A 12,669-nucleotide genomic window follows, 5' to 3' on the forward strand; every position below is an offset into this window, starting at 1 on the left:
CGTCTACTTGTTTTATTTGAAAATTATATGTATGCCAAACAACCACACCAGCATAAGTTGTCCGTTAAGTGAGGGCGCCATATGCTAACATTTAACATATCATTCCATTCTTTTTATTCTGCGATGAGCTTAGTTCTACATTCAAACACCAGACGATTTAAGATGGTATATTTATACCTACCATAAGTTAAGGCAGAGGTAGTCAACCTTTATATACCTACCACCCACTTTTATATCTCTGTTAGTGGTAAAATTTTCTAACCGCCCACTGGTTCCACAGTAATGGTGATTTATAAAGTAGGGAAGTTACTTTACTTTATAAAATTTATAAATCAGAGTTACAGCAAGTTAAAGCAGTCTTGTGTATAGAATAGATGCGCAGGTTGACTACCCCTGGGTTAAGGTTTAGATATATTGATATGTACTTAATAATTTTTCTTAATTAATATTTTGAATTGTCATAAAATATATTTAATTTTTATACCTTAATCAAGTAAGTATGTTCTTATAATAAAAAAAACATTTATAATATATGTATGATTATTACTTATGAGTTTTGTTTAATCTTCTTCTTGTCCTACGATCCCCTGACAGCGATCGGTCACCATCTGGGCCATCTTTGCCTTATCTGCTACCCGGGATAGTTGGAAGGAGCTGCACTCGTACTAATCACGGACATTCTTAAGGGCCCACATGCTCAGCGTAGGTCAAAATGGAGCTTTTGTGGTATTTTCAGAGCATAACCCTGGACATTCCTTAAACGACGTAGATAATCTATTTATATAATTTTGAAGCCTTATTATCCTTTATATTTATTTTAAACATTTGATGACTGAATAAAGTATTTTTATTACATAAAATAGTATTCTTTTAAACCTCTTGTTCTAATGTTTTAGAATATAGTCATATTTCATTATTCAGATAATTCTAAAGGACGTACCGAAATATGACTATATCCTAAAACATTAGATCGAGAGGTTTAAAAGAATACTATGTTATGTAATAATAATACTTTATGAAGTTCGATTACTGATTAAATATGAAGTCATTACCAAAATGGATAAAAATGTTATTTAATTTCCATGACATTGACAATAGTGCCGTCTTGGCGTGTTTACTTTCTATCTTACTCGAACGCATGGACATGAGGTATAAGCATGTTGAATGCTTTCTCACTCGCACTTATATGCCGTTTATCCGTTTCACTCGAAGCTTTGTACACACAATATCTCCTGTAAAACTAAAAATTTTACGAGCTTCAGTTGAAGCGGTTCGGTGACGTGTTTTGCGTAGACAGTTGTTTATTTTTATTTATTTATTTGAAAAAGACACGTTGAGAACATAACAAATTATTAACTCAGGACGTTCACAACATGACATTTAGAATAAAAATTACAAGTAATCAGTTCAGAAAATCAGAAAAAACAAGGTCGAGGAAAAAAAAAGAAAGCAAAAATAGTTTTATACAAAAGAAATAAAATAAAAAAAAACAACAATAATTCAAAAAAACAATTCAATTAAACAATAAAATAGAATATATAATGGATCGCCAAAAATATCTACATCTCTAGGGAGTGCATTGACCAGCCGCACAGCCCTCGCTACTGGTGCCTGGTGAGCCTGACATGAGGAAACAGCTTTCACCTAAAATAGGTCATGGCTGCACGCATGTAATTGACGGGTGTGTAAAAATTTATATTTTCTAGAATGTCGGGATTGAAAATGATACCACGTGAGAGCAGGGAAAAATGCTTTAAGAGCAGAAGTGACATACGAGCTTCAAGAGAATGAATGAAAGGTGAGCATGCCTTGAAGAAAGTTAGTCGGAAAAGACTCGTTTGAGAAGGTGTCGAAAGGAAAATAATTATAAACTTTAAAATAAAGATGACGAAGAATTTTTTTCTGAACACGCTCTAAAACAAGCTTATAGGAAACTTCATAAGGACTCCAGATGATGGAGCCATACCCAAGAATACTCCGTTCTAACAACACATATAGTGTACGTAAAATAGTTGGATTCTTGAATGACTTGGCTTGTCTCATGACGAATCCTAGAAGCTTGCTCGCACGCAATGCCGTAGAGGTGATGTGCGAGCGAAATGATAAACATGAGTCAAACAATATGCCAAGATCTTTAACTTCTAATTGACGCTTCAGTAATCTATTTGACATATTATAGTTGAAAATAATTGGAGATCTTGATTTCGAAAAGCTAATACACACACATTTATCAGTATTAAATTCGAGTTTATGTTTTTTCGCCCAAATATCAATTAAATTGAGATTATTTTGTAATATGTGACAATTTAATCCACTGTGAATTGACGCATATAATTTTAAATCGTCTGCAAAGAGTAAAAACTGGATTCCATTTATAACATTGACAATGTCATTGATGAATATAAGAAACATAATTGGGCCAAGATTTGATCCTTGGGGAACACCTGAATAAGTTTGAAAGACGTCAGATCTACACCTTGCATACTTCACATATTGACAGCGATGCGAAAAGTAAGATTTGAAAAAGTTGATAAAATTTATAGATCCACCTACTGCAATTAATTTGTCTATGAGAATATCATGATCTACCCGATCAAAACCCTTTGACTTATCTGTATAAATTGCGTCCACTTGACAATTTGCGTTCAGCGAATAAGATATGTACTCAGTATACGTCATCCATTATTATCCAATGAGCTGTATAATATTTGTTATTTATCTTCATTCACGTGATTTTTCCTTAAATATAATCTATAGTATTAAATTTATCTACTTTAAATTTAAATTAATAAATAATTATTTTAGAATGTTGTATGCCATTTGACGCTTGGAAATATGTAATTATTCCATATGCTATTTTTAACTAAAAAATTGTAACTCTTTAAAACGTAACCATTAGATTGATATTATTTTGACAGCCCTGCCCTGCATTCCGTCGGCGGGCGACAGCGTTACATCGCGTATATGTTATGTTTGACGGTAATAATACTACTAATAATAATTATTGATTCGACCGAGAATTATAATTAATAATTATTCCATCTCTTAAAATAAATCCCCGATGGTTAGAGGTTTTTGAGGTTAGACTGAATTAAAATGACGTCCTTTCAACGCTGAGATTACTCTCTGAATGAACTATGAATGACCTTGTAGCTGTTCACCCCACTCTTAAATCATATATAACTTTGGATGTTTTATAGATATGATAGTATTTTTTATCTATTATAGTTTGGTTTAGGCAAGGGTTAATGAATTTAATACAACAATATGTGTGATATATATTCTTAATCCAACGAAAACAAATAAGTATGAATGAAAAAGTGTGCACAATTATTTGTCGTATCGCCTAGTATGGTTTGGATTAGGCAGGGTTTGATTAATTTTTAAAAACTAACCAACGCCATCTGTAAATTCAAATTGTAGTCTTAGTTCAATAAAAACAAATTCGTATACCTAATATAGTATAACGTGAACTATTAATGGCGGATCGTAATGGCCTACCTCCACATTTCGCTACTGCATTGGCACCCCTTTGAGTCTTATATTTTTCTGTCCCAATGTGGTACACCTAGCCTGCAGCTATAATGACGGGGATTGTCGAAGGCGCATGACCTAACGCTCATAATTATTAGGATAATTAGTGTTCGCTTGTATCGTCCGCGCGGCCTTGTCTTTTAGACATGCCACGTCAGAATATAAAGCAAACATTAGATACCCCAGATTGTTGCACTAATTCGTGAGTGCCATGAGTCACGGGTCTTCCACTGACAAAGGCCTTGCATGTCGTTGGATGCCGAGAAGAGAGGAAGGGTATTCGACAACCAAATCATCCGGATGATGATTCTCAGTCATGAGGTCCTGACGAAAAAGATAAAGTTATATTGCATTCACCTAAATGGGGCTGGTTCGGACTCGATATCTCTTTAAACTATATCTCCCGTGTCTCACTAATTTTCTTAATTTATCGAAACAAATATTATACCAATAGCTAATGAATATTTTGCGATCTCCTGTGTTAATAATTAATACACCCAACGCGATATTAATTTAAGGAAAACCTCGAGAAATAATAATATAATAGATAGATTAATGTGTGAGTAACTTTGTTGGTCAGTTCAACACAAAGTTTTTTTGAACATGTTGGTTTACTGATAACTCTTTTTTTTCTTCTGTTTCTTTATAGTTACGTTTTCCGTAAGCATTTATAGCCCGTTTACACGTGCATGAATTACTGCTGACAGTACGTATAAACGCGGACATAACAAGAAAATGCACGTGAATACGTATTATGGACATAAAGTACAGAAGCTACTGAATTTTAACGCGATAGTTGGAATTTGTACGATATCTGTGCCTTCGGATTAGAACGATAGTGACCAAATCTACCGGAAAAAATACGAACTACACCGCGTGGAGTATCTATTTTGACGTTTACAAATATTTACAACCTATCAAATAGCACTATAGCAGTATTTCCCGACCTTATTTGTGTCATGTCAACGCTTAAAAAATCTCCATGCCGTATCTTGCATCCTCCGCCCCATATCAAAATTTCATAGTTAACTAAAAAATTCTGAAAAAAATGAATTGCTTCAAATAAAAAAATGCATATATGATGCAGTAATATTTTTAATTTAATTTTCGTAAGTAAGTACCTATGTATATTATATTAGATGTAAAACATACTACTCTTCTGCAACATCTTCTTGGCTACGTGAAGGAAGGCTCTATTGTCGACTAAATGGGAGGAGCATGTTAGTTTATAATGGAAGTGCGGTTAAAAATGGGAGGAGTATGTTAGTTCACAGTTTTAACACGTAGCCAAGGAGATGTTGTCGTACAGTAGGAAGAACATTAGCGTGATCCTTATGCTTGATGTGAGCTGCAAAGAGTTTTTTATGTAAGGTCTGGTCTATTTTAATCTTAAATCTCCACAGTTTGTGATATCAAAACAATTTCTTTCATTTAGTAACAAATCATTTACTGCGCTAAAGCGCCGCATTCAACTAAATATTATGATGGGAATGGCAACAGTAATTTTCTCGGAAAGTCATGGTTGCAATATTAAAAAAATATTTTCGAAAATGCGTTTTTCTACAACAAAAAAAATGTACCAAATCTAGTATCTATAGTCTAAGCCTAAGTCTTAGCCTCTCAAAACATTCAAATTGCCCCCCGGTGGGGCGTACGCCTCAAGTTGGGAAACACTGCACTATAGAATGACAAATATGCGTCTCGCTGAAGCCTGAAGAATGAGATGTGCGAGACAGCATTATTATCGCGATAGTTGAATTTACACACTATTAATTGGTGCCATTAAATCCTTGCGAGTGTACATGCGCTATTATGCTGGACAAAATGATAACAAAAGTTATATTAAATTCCACATGTTGGTTTGTTAGTTGATTGCTATTTCAGTTGGGTGATCGTAATGCCTCTGCGCGGGAATTTTCATTAAAAATAATCTAATATTATACTAATAATTGGGTGAGTAGGTACTTTTGTGATCTTTTCTAGAAAATTCAACATGCCAAAATCCAATCCTATTTTTTTAAAATCTGAATATAATATATTTGTGTCCATAATTTTTGCGTCAGGAGTTTTCTGTGTCCGGAATAATCACCGAACCATAAATATCTGTTTTCCAAAAATGCACATTTTATTTAGTTTTTTAAGTCTATTTTTTAACTAAAAAAATATATGTTAATGTTTTAAAAAGTGTATTTATTATTTAAAATGAATATTATGAGTAAAATGTATTAAATTGTATTTAGGTATTACTAAAAATGTTACTCTCCGAATTAAGATTTCAAGATGTAAGATTTTGATGTTGGGACTAGGGAATCCAATCCCGTGCCAAAATTTTGATCCCGGGAATTCGGGATTACAATTTGACGATCCCGAGATTATACAAAAAACATTGATAAAATCGGTCAAAAATAAATCTAGTATAATTTATACTATTTAAGACGTTATTGTTAATATTGCGTACGTTTTATCAAATTTGCTTCACGGATGTTACCTGAATCGTATATAATATCGTACGTGGAATTTTTAATTTATGTTAAAACTATTTACAGATCTAAACGACTTTCAATTAAAAAATATTATAGAATCAATATTGTGTTTAGTGTTTACATATTATATGAGATTGCCGTTTCTGATAGTAAATACTTAATGATAAGTTAGCGAGGTTTAAAATAGTAAAGTAAATCATGGTTCATGGCCTTTTCCGCTTCATAAATCTAATTAGTCAGCCAAATATGAAACTGTCGTAAAAAGTATGAGATCATGGTGGAATCACTTATTTAAAAGTGCGAAGCATTGATTTTTTCTAATCTTTCTCATTTTTATTAATTTATGTGAAAAAATAAAATGAATTGGCATACATGGGTAATAAATCAAACTAAATTCAAACTCAGTTTATTTCTAATGTAGTTATAATAAATGTTATTAAAAGTATGTTTTCCGTTATATTTTATTTTCCATAAAAAATGATAAAAAATCAATGTTTCCCGGGATTCATAGGTATTGAAAACAGTTCGGGATCCCGGGATTGGAATCCCTAGTTGGGACTAACTCTAAATTAGTTTGAAACATTTACTTTTTATTTTTTATACTTACTTTTTAGTACGTGTATTATTGTGTATATTTATATAGTAGGTACACTAGATGTATGTATATCTAAAATAATAGGTTTTTATGTGCTTTGTAATTTCCTGACCGCAAGCATTTCACTGAGCAAACATTGTATTAATATGGTTTTTCACCAGTATGTGTCATTCAACGTAGAGAAAAGCAGAAATTGTTTCAGATTTAAAACTACTCGTCAAATCCTCCATGATATTTGCAGCGGTACAATTAAAATATGATGTTATTGTTATTTACATAGTTGCTTGAAAGTGATAAAAGTTGTATTGGGTACCTTAGAGCTTAGACTATTTTAAGATACTATCGACATTGAATGTTATTGATTTTCATTATATTCTAACTAAGGTCATCGATGAAACGACTGTATTTGTTCAATCCTCTGCATCACAATTATCATGAACGTTGGTGCTCATTATAGAGAATATGTCGGAGATGGTCTTTTTTTCAAAAACATATTGACGTGAGTAACATAGGTTGTAGATTAATTGGTATAGCCAGATTGTAATGGGGTTTGTATGGAGGATTGTAATTCAAGTCTCATTCTGTTTATTATTAGTAAACTTTTGGTTTCTTGCGAAGAATAAAAGAAGTCGCATCTAAGAGGGCTCGCACATCAGAACTCGCCGCATGCGTCTTACGACGAATTCGTCGATGTGACGTCATCGTAAACCAAGTTTCAAACGTTATCAAATCGTCGCTATAGGATTTGTTTCCCGAATATCCATTTTTGTCGAAATCGACATTTTAATGCAGTTCAATTTCTTTACCGACATCATTTATAAAAACAATATATTTTTATCTAGGAACAGAGACATTTAAAAAAAAAACCCGAATACGCCATGTTAAGTAACAATTACTCCGTGGTGTGCTCCCGAATGTCCAACTATTCGTACCTGAATATCCAAGTTAATTTCGGTCGAAAAAGATCTCTGACTGAGTTTTTATTTCCCGAATATGACTTTTAGCCAATCAAACCGCGCTGACGCCGTGCATCTCGCTCCCACATTCACGCTGTCTAGCTCTAAAACAATCACGCCCACTTTCATATTTTTCGGCCGTCCTTTCAAATTTCGTCTTATTGATATTGTTTTTAAAGTTACTATTGTTTTAATAGTGATAGTAATCATTCATAGCTGATACATCACTTGTTCGTCCTGAACTTACAGTAGGGTTATGGAAGTGAGTATTTTAACCTTAATAACTGCATTTTGTTTTGATAAATGACACAAAATCCCAACGGTTATATGAATTTTACAGTGTGACCCGGCAACTACTATGACGTAAAAATAATTATTATTTCAAATTATTATTAATCAAACATTGTTTGTCTTTATTTTACTTTTAATCTAGGTGATTCTATGAAAATAAAAGCGATGCTATTATTTATTTTTGAATGCGCTGATAGTTAATTTAATTTAATATGTATGTTAGTAACTATTTATTTGGTGAATATTATATACTAATATGCTAATATTAGCAGCCAAAAGGTAATTAATTTATACATGCTATTATTTTGTGTTGTTATTCCTTACAATAGTAAATATATAATATTATTTGGTGGTTTGTAATAAGTTTAATTGTTAATTATAGAAATATATAGATATAATAATATACAGATATATATAGGTACATAGATTTTTTTTTTGAAAAAGTATTAATATAAAATTGTTAGCAAGTACGAGTTAGTACCATCATAAAATATTGGAGAAATCAGTGACCTCGGTTAGTAATTTAAGTAGTAGATACCTACTTTTATTTAATAAACAAAAACCGATCGCCGATAGTCGCTTGATTTTGAAGAATGCTGATGAGCAGGTATTAAAAGGCCAATAGTTAAAGTTTGTCGTCATAAGTATGTCACCTCGTAGCATAGTGGATAATTCGTGGACTGGGGCGTAAACCCTGGAGATGCTGGGTCGATTCCTGCCAGGGGTCTTACTTTTTTCAAAATTATATTTTCTATTGGTTATAATATATTTTCTCAGAAGTGATTTTAAAAATTATGTATGTTCAATTATTAGAATGGTACATTCTTAAATCTTGTTAATTATTCGTTCAATAAAAAAATAGTTAATTACTTAAAAACTATTTTATCACTTAATCCGAAAAAAACCGAAAAAGCGATTGCCGCATGTTATTATTACATACGAACTTGGGTAATTACGATCATTAAGTATTTAAATAGTAGAAGTAATTATTAACAATTATCGTGTAGATAAATATAACATTTGAGACGCGTACTTTTTGACCACTCAGTAAACCGTGGGCCGTGCAGCAATACGCTACGGTCTTAAATCCCGAACGTCCTTGTTTTGTCCCTAATATCCGTTATTCTGAGAGAGCACTAAAAATTTCCCGAATATCCACAGTGAGTACTTGTAAATAAAACGCATTTTCTGTGCATTTAATGATTTATACCAGTATATTATTCTTGGAATCTATTCTTAGATAATGTTGCAATCATACAGTGTAGAAAGAATGATTGATACATCTACTGATATTTAAATATACGACAATGAAATTGGTTTTTCGTCTCCTGTAAAATTGCAATTTGGTCTATTCGGGAAACAAATCCTATAGCGATGAAATGGAGCTTCGCAGATTAGCCGATGCAACTGCGACGCTGCGACGCTCCTGCATGCGACGAATTGCATTTGCTACAGCCTGCATGTCGATTTCGAAAAATGTCGACTCCGCGCATGCGCACAGCCGCACAATCGGCCATTTCTGTCTCTGTCTACACTGTCATTGCTCGCTCATTGCTGGTCACCGTGTTTGACGTTTGTTCATACAATCAACACAATAAAAATGGCAGACGAGAGACTTATCCTTTTTTGCGTTTGACGTTTGCCGCTAGGCAGGTGTGCAAGGTTGTAGCATGCAACATTCGGCGGCGGTCTGGGAAGTTTTGATTTATGGCCGTCAGGCACACAAGGCGAGTTGTGATGTGCGAGCCGGCTAAAAGTGAGCCTCTACATTATTTAAGAACGCCTGTCATGCGCGCGTTGCCGCCACGACAGATACGTCACTAAGAAGTCTTCTATGTGCAACTACAGCGACTTCCTGTTGTCGCCATTTTTTTTGTTTTCTGACTATAGTTCAATTATTTATTTAATTTTTGTTTAGTAGGTAGTACTGAATATACATTTTTTCAGAAACATGAGAGCTAAGGGGTTTGTACATTGCATGGGCAAAATATTATTGTTCCTCGTTGTGGCCAATGAAGTGTCATCTGTCATTGGTACTGTCAAACCTCAGCCAGAAAAACAAGGTAAAATTTACAACATACTGCATTGAGTTATTTATATGAATTATTAATAACAATTGATCAGGAAAATAGTCAAGGTGGCTATCCATTTTTAAATTTTTAAATATGCCCATGGTCGGCATGGCCTCCTTGTTTTACCCACAATGTTGGGTCTTCATATGAATTGGGTAACTCAACACTTATTTAAAATAAGTACTTATAGTTTTTATATCTAGAATCTTATGACCCAGAGTGTTCGATGTGTGTTCATATTTTTATATAACTACATTGGACGGACAAATCAAAAAGCTTATAATAGTTAACATGTACATCTATTGAATATTTGGGCAGATAATGTTTTTCAAGCGAAATATAGGTATTTAATTCCATTACAATATTAATGATTGGTGTGTTTTTCCATAGATTGCGAAACCCGAAGAGGTATGCCGGGTGTATGTACACCATACTTTCTATGCTCCGCGGAAGATACAGATGGGTTGTTGTAAGTATTCAAACTCCACCAATGTAGATAGAATAATATATCGAGGAATATCGTGGCGTTGTCCCGAGGGCGAAGATTTAAAATTTTTACAATAAAGGGAGCAATAAGAGGGTGCTGGAAACCAAACCGGAGTCAAACGATGAAAACTCTTTACGTCATATTGTGGAACCGGAAAGAAGCCCTTGATTCCGAATACTAAAAACATGGAATTAGAAAAATAAGAGAAAACAATCTGTGTATCTTTTATCCAAAAAGAACAATTTTTGATAAACGCAATCTCTCGAATTATGATCGTAATGATTCCGCGAGTGAATTTGAAAACTTCAATTTATTGATATATTTCATTGTTAATTTTCATTTTTAATGAACCAATTCGTATCTTAAAACATAAAAGAGATTTTTTTATTTTTATGTTAGTAAATAAACTTACGATTTAGAAATGTACGTTTATTGGAATATCGTACATCGTATTTTTATTTATATAGATTCGGGCTTTGTTGCGACTGCATCAAAACTCTATTTGAAAATAGGCACACAAATATAAAAAATCATTCCTTTTTATAATAACAGTTTTTTTTTAAATTAATAAAAGAATAATCATAATTTACATAATCTGTAGAAACTAAAGACCTACTGGTTGAAACCTCTAGGACCGCCGACCGTTACATTTTTAAGGGATTAGGGGTTCATAACAAATGTTCTGGTTTCAAAATAATTAAGATGGTTTCAGATTTCTAGGGTTCAGGGTAGCTCGATTACAATTATTATAACACATGATAAATCCAGAACGTTTGTACTTTTATAACCAGGGCTTCGAACCGTTATTTAATTTCGTTTCGGTTTTCATTACGGTTTAAGTAAAATATGTAGATCGGTTCGGTTTCGGTTTTCGTTCCGAAAAAAGTAACGGTTTTTCAGGTTTTCAGTTTAGTTCCGGTTTGAAGCCCTGATTATAACTATTGATAAATACAGAACAAATATTCTCCGCGCAAGACGGAGTTTATCTAAATGTAAGACCACAAGTGTGAATCTTGCTAAACACGAAATAATATATCATTAGCCTTAGCAACCATTTTCACATTGACTTTCATATACTTTCATTTTCAGACCATGCATTCCAATGATCAGAAAATGTCAGAAGTGAAAATCCAAATATCAGAAGTGAAACAATAATTACATAAACACCCAGGCTTTCAGAAAATCACATTTTGTGTCACAAAAAAGTGACCTTTCCGGGATCGAACCCGAAGCCAATAAACTACGAAGGCATAATATTAGAAAGTTATCTTCAACATCTTTACTCGAGATTAGCTAAAACTTTCAATGCTATTTTTTTCAAGGGTCGCAGAAGAGTATAAGAGACCGTGCGAGAATTATGATGAGTTATGCTGCCCTGCTGATTCAATAACATCTGAGGACCAGCTACCCAGCAAAGCCTTGTCGAAGAGGGCGACCAATAGTGGGACACGTTGGAAGAGGAGAGGCTGCGGGCAGATGAAATCAAATGGTGTAGAACCATCACAGATTGACAGGAGAAACGATGGCGTAGAGTTTCCTTGGGTGGCCGGTATTCCGGAACCAAGGTAAGTATATAGTCTTTATTATCGTAATAATTATAACATGTCATCATCAATGTTCTCTCCATATTATTATTCCGGAACCTTCCCCCCCTCCCAGGAACTAAAAATCTAGAAAATATTACTTCTTTTTCATCTTCACGAGGATCGTGACGTGACCCGGATAATTTGGTTGTTGAACAGCCTTCTCGACAGGTTAACTCCACGCCACTCTCACTGCATGACGCCAGGGGGGGGGGGGGGGGGAGGTAAAAATCTCAAAATATGTAACCCACCCCCCCTTTCCCTTATTTTTTATAATTTTTGCGCTTTATTTCAAAAATTGGCTCAGAATTTTAAAGAAAGTTGAATAAATTATCGAAATAAATTCAGATGATAAAAATCATAAACACTACTAATAATATAATATTATACTTACCAATAATTTGAGGCTGTTTCAAAGTCGTAAACTTCCATATTCTGCCATTTTGAGATTATCGCAAAAAATCGTCAAGCACATTTGGGATTGCAAATAGAATGGCAGACACGTGGCACTCAAGCATGGCCCCCACATCTTGAAGCGGGCCCACCTACCCATCGCTAGTGTTAAAGGCAGTGGGACTTTTTACAGAATCGTTTTCTAAATGTTGTTTCAGGTAAAATTAAGGGTATTCGGTGTAATTTTAGCGATTTTTTTGTATTGAATAAATCCA

General features: G+C 33.6%; 1 protein-coding gene across 1 annotated transcript in view; it reads left to right on the forward strand.

Moving 5' to 3' along the window:
• Positions 1-1,787: 1,787 nt before the first annotated feature.
• LOC147066898 (phenoloxidase-activating factor 2-like) overlaps positions 1,788-12,669 on the forward strand; it is a 30,062-nt gene continuing 19,180 nt past the window's right edge. Inside the window, exons 1-2 of the mRNA XM_085954762.1 lie at positions 1,788-1,798; positions 11,741-11,983. Of these exons, the coding sequence (XP_085810888.1) occupies positions 1,788-1,798; positions 11,741-11,983 (254 nt within the window). The remainder of the gene's footprint in view (positions 1,799-11,740; positions 11,984-12,669) is intronic.

Source organism: Rhyacophila brunnea, unplaced genomic scaffold (genome assembly GCF_057557595.1).
Source record: "Rhyacophila brunnea isolate RB1 unplaced genomic scaffold, BYU_Rbru_1.0 scaffold_4, whole genome shotgun sequence".
Lineage (NCBI taxonomy): Eukaryota > Metazoa > Arthropoda > Insecta > Trichoptera > Rhyacophilidae > Rhyacophila > Rhyacophila brunnea.